At 36.1% G+C, this 15,983-nt stretch overlaps 1 protein-coding gene across 4 annotated transcripts in view; it reads right to left on the bottom strand.

Annotated features, from left to right (window-relative positions):
* Positions 1-15,983, bottom strand: part of AVL9 (AVL9 cell migration associated) — a 68,432-nt gene that overhangs the window by 32,034 nt on the left and 20,415 nt on the right. For all 4 annotated transcript variants that reach the window (XR_008956358.1, XM_057304304.1, XM_026508842.4 and 1 more), the window contains exons 2-8: positions 14,085-14,205; positions 12,293-12,378; positions 9,834-9,905; positions 6,612-6,701; positions 5,231-5,297; positions 4,000-4,040; positions 3,257-3,295 (exon numbers count right to left, since the gene is read on the bottom strand). Coding sequence is in view for 3 of the 4 variants with exons in the window: in XM_057304304.1 (XP_057160287.1) it covers positions 3,257-3,295; positions 4,000-4,040; positions 5,231-5,297; positions 6,612-6,701; positions 9,834-9,905; positions 12,293-12,378; positions 14,085-14,205 (516 nt within the window). In the remaining variant the exon portion in view is untranslated. The remainder of the gene's footprint in view (positions 1-3,256; positions 3,296-3,999; positions 4,041-5,230; positions 5,298-6,611; positions 6,702-9,833; positions 9,906-12,292; positions 12,379-14,084; positions 14,206-15,983) is intronic.

Below are 15,983 nucleotides of genomic sequence, written 5' to 3'. Positions count from 1 at the left end.
ATTGAGGGATACTGAACTGCTACTTGACAGAGCATAGAACCCACAATTGTCTATGCTTTCCTTAAAGATGATCTTACTTAAGGAGTGCTTTCTAAGTACAGAGAAACCAAGCACTGCATTAAAGAATATCCTTATTTCATCAAATCAATATAAAAATAGTGTACCTGCAATTTGCCACATTAGATAAAGCTATATCATCATAAATGCCACTACATGTAGCTAGGCTAAGTACTATTTTGGAAGACTTTTGTTTTAGATACTTATATCCATGTGTGCCCTGGATTGCAATGTAAAATACTTTTTATTATGATTTGCAATAGCAAAATTTGAAACCTACAAGTCAACAAGAAAAAAATAAACCAAACCCAAAACCTGATTAAAATGGGCAAAGGACTTGAACAGACATTTCTTCAAGGAAGACATACAAATGACCAACAAGCACATAAAAAGGTGCTCAACATTACCATTAGGGAAATGCAAATCAAAACCAGTAGATACCACCTTACACCAATTAGAACGGCTACTATCAAAAAAACTAAAATATAACAAGTGTTAGTAAGGATGTAGAGACACTGGCATCCTTATGCACTGTTGACAGGAAGGTAAAATGGTGCAGCCACTATGGAAAACAGTATGGTGGTTATGCAAAAAAATTAAAATTAGAATCACCATCTGGTCCAGCAATACCACTTCTGTGTATACACCCAAAAGAACTGGAGGCAGGGTCTTGAAGAAAATGTATGCATACCAACATTCATAGCAGCATTACTCATGAGAGCCAAAAGGTGGAAGCAACCCAAGTGTCCATCAAAGGACAAAGGGATAAATAAAATGTGGTATGTACATACAATGGATATTACTCAGCCCTTTTTTAAAAGGAAGGAAATTCTGACACATACCATACGTGGATCAGCCTTCAGAACACTATGCTTAGTGAAACAAGCCAGTCACAAAAAGATATTGCATGATTTCACTTGTATAAGGAACTCAGAGTAGCCAAATACATAGAAACAGTAAGTAGAAGGGCTGCTGTCAGTGGGGAGGGGAAAACAGGGAGTTACTATTTAATGGGTACAGTTTTAGTTTTGCACAATGAAGAGTTTGTGAATGGATGGTGATGACAGCACTAACAATGTGAATGTACTTAATGCCTTTCAACTATACACTAAAAACTGGTTAAGATGGCAAACTGTGTTTCGCGTATTTTACAATTAAAAACCTTTTTAAAAAGTTAAAACATTGCATATATAGTATGTTAGATTCATTCATTTTAAAAATTACCTTTTTTCTCTTTGAAGAAGAAATAGATATTCGTTACAGAAAACTAGAAAAATATTTCCTTCTTAAAAATATAACCTAGGGTCACTTGGGTGGCTCAATCAGTTAAGTGTCTGACTCTTGATTTCAGCTCAGGTCATGCTCTCAGGGTCTTGAGATCACACCCTGTGTCAGGCTCTGCACTCAGTGTGGAGTCTGATTGAGATCCTTTCTCTCCCCTTCTCCTTCTTCCCTTCCCCCTGCTCATGCTCTAAATAAATAAGTAAATAAATTAAATCTTTAATAAATAAAAATACAACCTATATTCTCACCAAATTGTTGATGTCTTTCCTTCCAGTCTCTTTTTAATGAATATATATTTATTTATAAAATTGGGATCATGGGCTTGATATGTACCTGGACAAGCTTTCACTTAACATTCAATGAAACATCTTTACAATTAAAAAAAAATCTCAATCTCTGAAATTATATACAACATACAAGATGAGCCAGTACTTATTCACTGATAACTCATTATTCTGTGACAGAATGATTTAGATGGAGTTTTCTGTCCAACTCACATTAATTCTGGAAAATAAATCTCTAAGAGAAGAACTACTGGGCCAAAGGAATAAACATTTTTAAGGTAACAAACCACACTGGACATTGCAAATGGCTGACTTTCCAACATCCATTCCACCCCTACTACACTTAGCATAGTAATATGGTATATAAAACTGGCCCCAGATCCAAGGGCAGCTCCTGGTTAGTCTACACCAGAGGTCAGCAAACTTTTTCTATAAAGGGTCAAATACTAGTAATTCTTCCTTTGCAGCCGATATATATGGTCTCTGTCACAACTACTCAATTCTGCGACTATAATGCAAAAGCAGCCATAAGCAGTAAGTAGATGAATGGGTTCCAATAAAACTTTATAAAAATAGATGGTGGGCCAGATTTGGCCCGGAGACCTAGTTTATACACCCTTGATCTAAAATCATGGCAATCCAATCTCTTTGTACTACAGAATGGTCTGGAACCCAAATTTAAACTAATATATGTACTTCTTTGGCAAAAATTATTTGTTCACTCCAAGCACACGGCCTCATGGGTCTAAACAAACTGCAAAGGAAGATTATTAAAAGGTTTGGGAATAGGTATTATCTCTACCACCAATACCAATTATTCTTTTTTTAAAGATTTTATTGGTTGAAGATCTTATTCACTTATTTCAGAGAGAGAGAGAATGTGCCAGCAAGCAGGGGGAGGCACGGGGGGGGGGGGGGCTAGATACCACGACCCTGAGATTATGATTTGAGACGAAATCAAGAGTCGGCCACCTAACCAAAGTGAAGAGTCGGCTGTTTAACTGACTGAGACACACAGGCACCCCAATTTATTTATTTATTTTAGAGAGAGAGAGAGCATGTGCCAGTGGGGGCAGGGGCAGTGGGAGAGGCTTTCAAGCAGACTCTCCACTGAGCACGGAGCCTGACTCAGGGCTGGATCTCACAACCCTGAGATCATGACCTGAGCCAAAACCAAGAGTCTAACACTCAACTGACTGAGCCACCCAGACACCCCTCTACCACCAGTTATAATTGAGAGAGCATACAGACCAATTACTGTTGGCAGTTAACCTACACTACAAGGGAAACCAGGCACAGGATAAAACTAGCGCAGCGGATTGTGGAGCAAAGAGGTGGAAAAAAAATCTCAATACTTAATTATACAGTAGAACCATTCAATCAATGAGCCATGAAGTCTGCAGTAACCCGATAAATTTCATTATTATTTAAGTCCATTTAAATTTGTTACTGTCAAATTGCCCATAGAAAAGACTACACAAATTTATATTCTATGGTAGAATATGTGTTTCGGTCTACAATAGTATGCTAGGCAAAAAAGTCTTAATTTATACTTAACCATTAGTTTTAATTTTATATAGTATTTAAGAAATGTCAACACATGTTAAATATTCCATTCCTTCAAATCTCACCTTTTTTTCAAGAAGAATTAGTTTAAACAGGATTAAGACCTAAAGAAGAAAAAATACTGTATTAAAATAAGAAACTCAAGCCTATTATTCATTTGCCTTTTCCCTTCCTCAAACATAACCGTACGTCATTTAATAATATCAACTACAATGCTTAAAACTGCATTGAAAATTACAAACTTATACTGAAAAATTAAAAATTATGTATTTATTAAGAACGACTTAAATCTCTTAACAAATTGTGGTTTTTGGAAGGAGTTACGTTATTTTTGCTTGAAATATCTGCAAGCTCCTTCAAGGGCAGGGACCGGGGCATTCACACAGCATATACGCAATAAATGTGTGCAAATGAATGAGTGTGTATGTTCCAGTCATATCTTTAATAATAAAGATCAGAAGACATAGGTACAGATATTTTATTACAGATGTTTCACTCTCAGAGCAACATATAAACTACTCTGCAAGATTAAAACATGTTCCTTTCCACTCTAATTTCATGACATCTGAAATTACAAAGAGAACAGAAAAAGTATCCTCTCCTGCACAGAAATAGACAGTATTACTATACTTTTAAAAACTTCTATCCTATAAGCTCTACCAACATTTTCAACTTTTATCATTATAAAAACTGTCTTAGAAGAACTAAAATACGGTATGCCACCATCTATATTTGACCTTGCAGCATACAGAATTTGCTCAGGGAAATGACAATTTTAGTACATTATAAATTAAATAAGGTATCATACCTTGTGTCGAAAATGAAGCACAAGATCTCGAGGAGATAGACCTACAACGTTAACAAAAAAGCTAATCAGTCATGACAACTTATGGATTTTGTCAAAGAAAGTTTCTTCCCATCAAAGGAAAGGTAGGTAAAAATAGGAATGGTAAGAATATGCAAATATTAAAATATTTACGTAATATTTGATTATGTACACACATACTAGGAATTTATCAAGTAACCGTTAACAGTCAAACACAGCATGGTCCAATTGAACTTCCTACAATAATAGAAATGTTCTAAATCTGCACTGTTCAATGCAGTAGCCACATAGGGCCAATGAACATTTGAAATGTAGTAAGTGTACTGACAAAATGACTTTTTAACTTTATTTAACTTTTATTAATTCTAATCTAAGTGTAAATAGCCACATGAGGCTAAGGGCTACTGTTGCAGACAGTGTAGCTCTAACATTTTCTCCCCATTCTACAAATATCTTATAAATTACACAAGTTTAGAAATAATGAAGCTTATACTGTAGTGGCAATCATTTGAACATGGTTTTGGGTTAACATACTCCACGGTTATTTCTAAATCATAGTCTTCTCTGATCATCTGCCATAGGACAAGAGAAAATAATTTAGAGAAAAATATATTCTCAAGAGTTTTGTAATCAGCTTACGTTATACACAGGATTATACAAGGGAACTACACAGTCTGGCTACTTCATGCTAAAATAGGAATTGAGTGAACATAAATCACTGTGTGATACAAACTTAGTTTCTCATCATGAAAAGGGTATTTATTGAATGCCTTTTGAGTATCTTGGACACCAGTGAATATTCTGGATTATCAAAACAGTATAAATCTAACAAAACCCCCAACTTGAAAAATCTTAAGATAGGAAAGAGCTGAGCAGATCTCGCTCTCTTGTTCTTCCTCTCTGTTATAACAGGGAATTGACTTGGCCAGCATTACCATAAGAAGAAGAAAAAACTTCCATTATTATTCTGAAAAGCAGAAATTTGCTTTATACAATAACAGTTCTAAATATTGCTACAATTATGTTATAACCTTTCTCAATAGAAATAAATACTGGCTAAGAAGATACTTAAGGAAACAGCAACATCAAACACTGAAGAATTTAAATTTAGATCTCATACAGAAATTTCACTTTATGAGTTTTACATGCAACTTGGTTTACCAAATGTAGAGAAATTAGGGCATTTCTTCTGATTTGTATAAAAGCTACTTACCAAGATATACTTGGGATCCTTCTAATGAAGTTCCTCCCAAGGAACTATTCATATGTTCATAAAGCTCCTATAAAATATAGATTCAATTTAGAACATTTTACAATCATTTCAGACACTAAATTAGAAGTATGATGACCAGGAAAAAGATCGGTTCTTTAACTGAGGCAGTTGGCTTTGCCAGTAACAATGGAGGTCTCTCTGAAACCTCACCAGTTTCTAGCACTCCCTTCTCCTCTTCCTCTTCATTTTGAAGCTTTGTTCACTCATATGGTGGTATGGATTCTAGGCTAAGTTCCCTCTAGTTTCTTGCTAAACACCTAATTGTCCTATACTCACTAAAATCCAGGAGAGAGTCATGTTCCGTACATTCATGGCAGCCCAAAGAAAAACATGCTATCCATCTAGTCATGTAGTCTGGGTTTGTTTTTTTTTTTTTTTTTTTTTTGCTTTGGGAGATTGGAACCAGAGGACTGATAAACATATTATGCAGTATATTAGTAAGACAAGCAAATTTAGAGAAGCAATGGCATAGCAAAAGAGCTACTATCCATTAAGGGAAACACTTATGTTAATTATAGTCCTTTGTAGTCATTATTTCCTAATAAAAGGCAGTTTGTTAAATTTAATAAATATCAACTGTACATTTTGGGCAGCTTCCTCACTTTTCAATGTTATTTCCTTTTCTTTTTTCAATTTGCAAATCTTTGTGGTTTTTTTTTTAATTTTTATTTAAATTCTAGTTAGTTAACATACAGTGCAATATTGGTTTCAGGAGAATTCAGTGTTTCATCACTTACATACAACACCCAGTGCGCATCACAAGTGCCCTCCTAAATACCGGGCACCCATCTAGCCCATCCCCCACCCACTTCCCTCCACCAACTCTCAGGAGTTTGTTCTCTATCCTTAAGAGTCTCTTATGGTTTGTTTCCCTCTCCCTTGTTTTCCTCCCCTTCCCATATGTTTATTTGTTTTGCTTCTTAAATTCCACATATGAGTGAAATCATACGGTATTTGTCTTTCTCGGACTTCTTTTGCTTTAGCATAATACACTCTAGGTCCATGCATGTCATTGCAAATGGCAAGATTTCATACCACATCTTCTTTATCCATTCACCAGTTGATGGACATTTAGGCTCTTTCCATAGTTTCGCTATTGTTGATAATGCTGCCATAAACATTGGGGTGCATGTATCCCTTCAAATCCATATTTATGTATCCTTTGGATAAATAGTAGTGCAAACGCTGGATCATAATAGGGCCAATGTTATTTTCAAAGAAGAATGTCTTTCTTAAGCTAACAAGATTATCTTCATAATATTAACAGATTGATTCATGAATCTGTTTTCAGCCAAATATATCTATAGAGGGATACAGTTACCTTTAGAATGGAAATTTGGGAAAAGTCCTTCTCTTCAAAGTATGCATGTGTAATGAGCTGAAGTTTTGCTTGAAGTAAGCCATAGAGAGGCTTAAAGAAAAAAAAAAAACACTGTTAGTTTGATAATAGTAAAAAAACAACTTACAACTTTCTAATTGAAGAAAAACTAACTTCAACTTTAGTATCTTATTATTCACAGCTAAAAGCTGTTAAATAACCCGTTTCAGCTCTATGGCTGCTATCAAAAAGTGTTCGACACACTTGGAATACAGTGGTTCAGAGGTGGGCACTGGATCCGCTCTATCACTCAGCCACATAACCCCGGGCACTGAACCTCTCCACATCTGCTTGCTGCTTGAACACTGGCATATGAAAAGACAGTACATCTTAAGGGGTTGTTTCCAGAATTAAATGACACAGGTAAGAGCACTCTGAGTGTCTGGCACATGGAAAGCACTTTAACATTAGCTATAATAAAATTTAAAACATTCTAATTCTGCATTGTTCTGGTTTGTGTTGACAATCATCCTTATAATAGCCAGTTCTTATATCTAGTTGAACATTCATAATTAAATTTAAGTTCATTTCCCTTTTTTGTCCTCTATGGAGGCTTGGAACAACTAGTTTGTGTCTTTTATCAAAATATTCTTTCATATACTTCAACAAAATTATTCCCTAATTCTTATTTTTATTTAAGACCCTCTTCTACTATTTCTATCCTTTTTATTTTCAATGTTCTTTTCTAAACGTTTCCTGATTTCTGTGTCCTTCTTAGAATGCAGAGACTATGCTGTATATATACTCCAGTTAATTAAAACAATACCAGAAGAGTTCCCTCCAACCAATATCCTTGTTAATATATCATTACCATCTAAAGTATCTAAGTATAAAGTCATATTTTATATATTTCAAATATATATGTATATTTTCATATATTTTTATATATATAAAATACAATGCACCATGAACCACCAAACCCTTTTGAGTGAGCTAGCTCCCTCTATCCCCTATGCCTGTTTAAAGATAGATAAAACCTGATTTTCACCCCTATTTTATCACTTAGTAACTTTATGAGAGCTAGGTATTTTTTCTCTCATCCATCTTAATCTGTAAAATGAGAGCAATAAATACTTAGATTTCCCTGTTTTTATATGAAGAGTCAAATGACAATTATATCTAAAAAGTGTCTGGTATAGAATTAATACCTGACATACAGGGACCTGATGAATGGCATTTATTGTTATTATAATTTTCCTTTGAAGAAAGATTATTCAGGAAGTCTTTCAACATGCCGCACTTGCTTTAATATCTGGTACTCCTATACTTTAATCATCTGGCCCAGTATAAAAAAATATTCACTGATTTCTATTTTTCAGGCTACCCTTCTAGAAACTATCTAGGTGCAATCTACCAATGTTCTGATATTGGGGTCTTTTACAACCATTCCTTTTTAAGGAGTCTATTCTTGCCTTCTATTTAAAGTTATGCTCTTGGAAGCAATATCTGATCCTCAAAAACTTATTAAGGCCCACAGTATAAATTATTATTATTCAGGATTTTTTTTAAGCTTAGTAGAAAAAGCCAAAATAAATCCTATTTTGCAAAATTCAACATATATTAAGCAAACTACATTTAAATTGTCTGTGGATATAAGAAACTGGACAAGGCAGGGGCACCTAGATGGCTCAGTCTGTTGAGCATCTGCCTTCAGCTCTGGTCATGATCTTAGGGTCCTGGGATAGAGCCCTGTGTCGGGTTCCTTGCTCAATGGGGAGTCTGTTTCTCCCCCTCTCCCCCTGCACCCTCCCTCATGCTCACTCTCTCAAATGGATAAAATCTGAAAGAAAGAAAGAAAGAAAGAAAAAAGAGAGAGAAAGAGAGAAAGAAAGAAAAACTAGACAACACACAAGAAATAATTAAACAAAATTTGGTGACTAGGCAAATGAAATATTCTCCATTCTGATTTAGGTTAAATGCAGAAATGTTTGTATTCAGTAATCATACAGCTATAAGATAATTAATGTAATAGAGATCTGGATTTTTCCGCACAAAGATTTGGGAGATTATATCTACGTGTAGAATTAGTCATTTGGTGTTATTACCCTATTAGTTAAAAAAAAAAAAGGAACATTACAAATGATTTAACGAAGAGCTTTGAAAAATAAATGTTACATATTTTCTTCAAAAAATAAAAGTTAAAATTATACAGTTGCATCTGATCAACTTGTACACAGATGAAACAATTTTAAAGCATTGTTAATGTACAATTCATTATGTCATTTCTGTTCCTCAAAAATTTTTAATTTTTAGGGGTGCCTGGGTGGCTCAGTCGTTAAGCGTCTGCCTTCAGCTCGGGGCGTGATCCCAGAGTTCTGGGTTCGAGCCCCATGTCAGGCTCTTCTGCTGGGAGCCTGCTTCTTCCTCTCACACTTCCCCTGCTTGTGTTCCCTCTCTCGCTGGCTGTCTGTCAAATAAATAAATAAAATCTTTAAAAAAAAATAAAATAAAATAAAAGCAGGGTGCCATTGCACAGCAAAAAAAGAAGAAAATCTTAAAAAAATTTTTTTTAAAAAATTTTTAAAGATTTATTTCTGAGAGAGAGTGCGTGTGCGTGCCCACATGAGCAGGGGGTGGGGGAGAGGGAGAGCGAGAATCCCAAGCTGACTTCCTGCTGAGCGCAGAGCCTGACCCAGAGCTCAACTTCACAACTCTGAGATCATGACCGGAGCTGAAATCAAAAGTCAGACACTTAACCGACTGAGCCACCCAGGTGCCCCCCGAATTTCAAGTTTTTAAAGAGCAAGTCAAGGTTACAATTTTTCACAGCAAGAGTCATGTACTTTCATATTATCAGTAAAATCTGAGTGATTATGATATTTTAGTTTTAGTAATATATTATTTATCCAAAGTCTTAAAAACAAAATAAAAATGGATAAATGAAATCTATCAGCTACCTCATTTTGATCAAGTGTCAACCTCTTTTCCAAATACTTAGCTAGGAGATTTCCTTCGTCTTATCTAGTTATGGGCAGAGATGCAAATGAGAGTAAAACTGCTGAAAGGCAAAGAGAAAGAGGAGATGCACGACAATAAATGAGAACACCTAATGAATTTTAATCTATTACTATTTCCATAAATCTCTTATTCTAATAATGCCTTATTCTCAAGTAAAAATCTGCCATGATTATTTAACAAACGCATTAACAAGTTATGGTCTCTTACCAACTTGCTTAGAACACAGACACTTTTCTGAACAGTCTCTCTGGTGACATCTGCTTGCCGTACTTTCAAGGCCTATATAAACAGTCATTATTAGAAATATTTCATAGAAATATTTAAAAATAATTATCTTTCAATACAAAAATAGCAGTGAGACAGAAAAAATTTCTTACATTTAGTTAAACTCCAAATTTATTGAGCATCTCAGAAAATATTTATCGAATGAGTCAGCCAGGAACTTTGTGCCAGAATCTGGTAGGCACTAGGAATGTAAGCTTGATCGATAATCCCTACTCTCAATAAGGAACTTACTACATGATGGAGAATACTTTATGTGTAAGTTGCCACACCCATAATGCAAATCAAATGTCCTTGATTCTGGTTTGAAAATGGGCATCCTTTCAGAGACTACTATTCCTGGTGAGAAGGGCCTAGTTTAAGACATGACAAAAACTCCCAAGATGGAAGAACTGGCAACAGTTTTGTTAAGGTAGCTGTTCTATGCTGCCTGGAGTTTATCCTGGCAAACGGGTATTGTAGCCCAGCCCTGAGCCGTAACTCATGCCTTGATGATTCTGAGGATGACCACCAGAGATGTCTATAGTTCTCTGCTAGTGAGAAACAAGCCTTCATTTGATCAACTTCAGATAATTCTGTGAGGAAAGTAAGAACTATTCTTCCCCTCTCTAGTGTACTGCCTGACATGTCCTGAGGACCAAGGGGCCTCAGTGTCTTCAACTGACTGATGACTAATGACTAGTCATTAAACCAAGTCAAGAATAGAGCCTTCCCTCAATCTGTTTTCTACCTCTCTGCCTTAATTGGATTTCATCTATCACATCTCACTTTCATTCAAAGGGAATCAGTCTTTCTCCTATGCTCTAGGGCCTTCTGATACCTGTCTTTATCCCTGTGGTTATTAGGTGAAGAAAGAAAAATTTGGAGAAAATGGCAACCTCAACATACTGTGGAGTGGGTCAGACCCAGGGTATGAGGAAGACAGGCAGTATGAAATGCCATTTAAAGGCTATGCAGAGCATGACAACTGTTGTTAATGTTGATAGCTTTGGAAAATTTTACTAGTACTTACCAACCTAGGGGATGAGAGTAAAAGGAACAGATTTCCAAGAAGGGGGGGGGGGCAACTCAGTTCATCTCATAGAAATGTACATTAAGGATAACAGTATATGAAGCAATCAAATGTACAAAGCTATCAGGCTAACTTTTACTCTCAGGTTTATCTTTATCTTTAAATTCAGTTATTCATTCCTCAAATATTTACTAGGTGTGTCCTATATTTCAGGCCCTGCGCATGAAGGGCTATTTCACAGTAGTTAACTACTTTGGATATGGTGGAATTTGCACCTGCAATTTTTTTGAAATGGTTCAGGGAAAAATAGAGACACACATGCAAAGCAGTTGTGGTAGAACGCTGACATTTGTTCAGTCTACATGGTGAGCATACAGGTGTTCACCATACAATTCTTTTAATTTATCTGCATGTTTGAAATGGTCATTATAAAAAGCTAATGAAAATTTTAAAAGATTAATTATTCACCTGAGGAAGCTTTTAAAACTTGTAATTGCCTAAGCTCAATTCCCAGAGATTCTAATTTAGTCACAGCAGAAGGAAAGGTCAGGTGTGTATTAAAAAAAAAAAGAAAGAAAAGAAAAAAAAAAGTCTCCAGCTAATTCTGGTTAAAAAAAATCACTGTTTTAGAGCAGCGGTTTGCAATCTTGGCTACATACTGGAATCACCTGAGGAGCTTTTAAAACTCCTGATAACCAGAACATTAAATCAGAATCTCTGGGGTTGGGAACCAGTCATCTCTAGTATTTAAAGCTCTCCAGGTGACTCCAATGTACAGCTAAAGTTGAGAAACATTCACTACTTTGGAGTATTAATGATGTCATGATAGGCAAGAGATTTTTACTCAGAGTATCTTCACCACAAAAAAACAGTGCTGCTCAGAAGCAAACCATCAAGAAAGGGGAAGCTACCCATCTTGGCTTATGTGAATCTATTAATTAGAGTTATTACAGTAATTCAGGAATTAAGATGGCAGGTAATGTAAGAATTAACAAAATCTTAGTTGTAGAAAATTAAGAGAATATTCAAGTACTTCAAAGCTACAAGTACTTTCCACTAATTCTAAACTGCTGCTTAAAGAACAGCACACATTATCACTTCATTTTTCTAAATTATATACCAAACACTGGAAAAAGAAAATTCAAGGACGCTATAAAGTTTAAATACAGTATTATGAAGACAAATGGATAATTTAGGTATCACTATATAAAAACAATGGACAAAATATTTGATGATAATTATAGCTACCCATGTCTTACAAAAACATTTATGTGAATGAACTGGTACTACTGGGAAAACAACTTCAAATTGTTTATAAAAATCCAAAATAATTATCAGTGTTTTTTGTTGTTGTTCATTGTAACTACCATACCTTGGCTTCAATTTGTCGATAGCAGGAGATACCGTATACTGTGGCTCCATTTCCATTTCTGGGTGGCAAGTGAAAAAACACAGTATCTAAGAGATACAAAGAAAAATGTAAATACCAAAGTGAATTACCCTTATTAATAAATAATGTAAACTGAAGTATTATAATACAGTTAATTACAACCAAAATGATGATGTAACAAGGAACCCAAGTCATACCTACTTCTAGCATCATAACCACTGGTTTCTTAGAATCCATTTTACTGCCTTATTATGTAGTTCATTCACGCATATTCTCAAAAAGCCCAAGGGGCTGAATTATAATAGGTTAAAATTGAAACTACAATCACTTATTTCAGAAAATACTTTATCAAACCATAAGAGACTCTTAATCATAGGAAACAAACTGAAGGTTGCTGGAGGGAAGGGGGTGGGGGGGTAACTGGGTGATGGACGTTAAGGAAGGCACATGATATAATAAACACTGGGTATTATATAAGGCTGGTGAATTACTGACCTCTACCTCTGAAACTAATAATACATTATATGTTAATTAACTGAATTCAAATTTAAAAAATTAAAGAAAATATTTAGATAAAAGAGGTAGAGAATCATACAAACAAAAGGTAACACACGAATCTTGGATAGATCAAAGAAATTCTTGGAATAACTGGAGAAATTTGAACATAAATTAGATATTATCAAATTACTGTTAAATCCCTCGGCTGTCATAATGGTACTGGAAGTTATCCTGAGGAATGACCTTAGGAGTGTATGCCGAAGTATTTAGAGGTAAACTGTCATTTTGTCTGCAACATGATGTCAGACTTTCAAATAGGAGAGGCAAAATTGTACACATTCATAAATATAAAGAAAATTTGTGAGATATTCACTATACTATTCTTTCAACTTTTCTGTATGTTTAAAAGCTTTCATAATAAAAAAGAAAAGATTTGCAAGGTTAGAAATAATGTATTTAAAATTTACATTAAACTGCATAGTAACATTTGCTTCATTTCATATGAAAATTATGAAGTATTAGGAAGAGAGGTAATTAAACCAAGTTTAATCTGGTGTTTTGGTAGAGTCCATAATGCCATAACAAAACATGTCCTTTGTTGAGCCAAAGCACTCATTTACAGGGTCACAGGAGACTCACTAGTAATTTCACAGCATTGCGTTTACTCTGAGGGTGTTAATATGTTCCTCTTAAACGCAAACTGTTTTTTAAAATGTCTTGATTTTTAAGTAATCCCTACACCCAACATGGAACTTTAACTTAGCACCCCAAGATCAAGAGTCACACGCTCTACCAACTAAGCCAGCCAGCCACCCCTTACATGTAAACTTTTAAGCAGAGCCCTGCAATAGCAGGCTCCAGGGGTGGTAAAGCAATCCCAGGTGGGCAATGGAGTACTAACCTAGTTTGTTTGCAGCTAGAGCCCTAGTCCATTGGTAGCCAATACAGGTAAGCCCTTTAGTTTCCCTCTGAAAGGAGTCTGAGGTATAAATGCAGGAAGTGCTACCAGTAGCAGATGTCCTAATCTGGCCACTAACTTTGGCCAGGGCTCCTAGCAAAAGAGTGGCCAACATTCACTAACATTATCAACACAAGCCCAGCTGCATGACTTCCAGTGCATGACTAGTCGTCTCCAAACAAGCATTTAAATATTTTATGAGTAGTCACAAGAAGCCAAAGGCCTTTCATTTACCAAAATACTTAGAATCTAAGATGTTTTAGTAAATTAAAAAAAAAAAAAAAAAGGCACCTACTAATTGCTCCATTGTTTACATACCTTCCTGGTAGTTGTGTGCGCCATCTGGTAAGGCAAGGAAGGGCAAATACTTCCATTCTTCAGGTAAAGTGTGGCTGTCATGACCATCTCCTGGAATCAGGGGCGGGTAAGAGAATTCAACCTAAAATAGTAAGGAATGTTAGCCAAAAGGTTTTATCATGATCAAAGGGAATACTTTATTCTGATAGGCAAAAATACTTTTAAGATTTTTTTGATTTGAGAGAGCAAGTGAGCATGAGCATAGGCGCATGTGCAAGTGGGGGGGAGGGGCAGAGGGAGAAACTCTCAAGCAGACTCCCTGCTGTGTGGAGCTTGACACAGGGCTCCATCTCATGACCCACGGGATCATGACCTCAGCCAGTATCTCAAGTCCGCAGCTTAACTGACTGATTGTATGTACTTGAGGGATGCCTGGGTGGCTCAGTCCGTGAAGCATCCGCCTTCGGCTCAGGTCATGATCCCAGGGTTGAGCCGAGACTCAAGCTCCTTGCTCAGTGGGGAGCCTGCTTCTCCCTCTCCCTCTACCTGCTGCTCCCCCTGCTTGTGCACTTGCTCTTGTGCTCTCTCACGTGCGCACGCGTACACTCTATCTAGCAAATGAATAAAATCTTAAAAAAAAAAAAAAAAGATTTACTTTAGAGAGATCAAAGAGAGAGTGCGTGTGGGGAGAGGGGCAGAGGGGGAGAAAGAGAATCCCAAACGGACTCCAGATTTAGCTCAGAGCCAACACAGGGCTGGATCTCCTAACTCTAAGATTACTACCTGAGCTGAAATCAAGAGTCCAATGCTCACCAACTGAGCCACTCAAGAGCCCCCTGGCAAAAATACTTTTAAACTCTGACTGACAGACATAAGGATAAGCCACATTTACTGATGCCATTTGGCACTATCAGCAAACCTACTGTACGTAAGAGGAAAAAGAAAAAAGGAGTAAGAGGAGGAAAGATTTTTAAGTCTTTTCCCCTTTCTGATTTAAAGGTGTTTAGATTTTAATGTGCAAAGGAGGATGGGGGGTAGAGTGGTGGTGACTGGATTGGAGATTGACATTTGGGAACGATAGGTTCCCTTGTTCACAAAACTTGGAAGCTCTGAGCTATGTTTTTGATGGGGGGTTGGCAGGAGGATTGAATGGGCAGGCATTAATCAACATTTCAGGTTATTTTTTTAATATTGAGAATTTTTTTTTTTTTTAAAGATTTTATTTATTTATTCGACAGAGATAGAGACAGCCAGCGAGAGGGGGAACACAAGCAGGGAGAGTGGGAGAGGAAGAAGCAGGCTCATAGCAGAGGAGCCTGATGTGGGGCTCGATCCCATAACGCCGGGATCACGCCCTGAGCTGAAGGCAGACGCTTAACCGCTGTGCCACCCAGGCGCCCCTTAATATTGAGAATTGATCAATGAAAAGTTCAATGAAATCTCTCCAACACTGTGTCATTTAGGAATAACAAAATTTTGAGTATACACCCTCAGTTTCTGATTACCCAAGTTTATCAGCATTTTCTCTGTGTTTCTTGTTACTTCAATGAGACTTTTGGAGAGGAAGGAAGAGTTAAATGCATGGGACCTGGATTATCATATTGACTTAGAAGTTCTAGGTGATTTATGTTTAATTTTCTTTCAAAATATATTTATGCAGGAATTTATACTGCAATAGTAATACAGTCGCTCCTTGAATACAGTTTTCAACCACACAGGTCCACATATAGGCAAATTTTAATACAGTACAGTACTGTAATGTATTTTCACTTCTGTATGATTTTCTTAACATTTTCTTTAGCTTACTTTATTGCAAGAATACAGTATATGATACAAATAACATCCAAAATATGTATTAGTCAACTGTTCATGTTATCAATGAGGCTTCCAGTCAACAGGCTATTAGTAAAGTTTTGGGGA

The sequence above is a fragment of the Ursus arctos genome, unplaced genomic scaffold (genome assembly GCF_023065955.2).
Source record: "Ursus arctos isolate Adak ecotype North America unplaced genomic scaffold, UrsArc2.0 scaffold_3, whole genome shotgun sequence".
Lineage (NCBI taxonomy): Eukaryota > Metazoa > Chordata > Mammalia > Carnivora > Ursidae > Ursus > Ursus arctos.
Note: the sequence above shows the minus strand (reverse complement) of the source record. Positions and strands in the feature narration are given on the sequence as shown.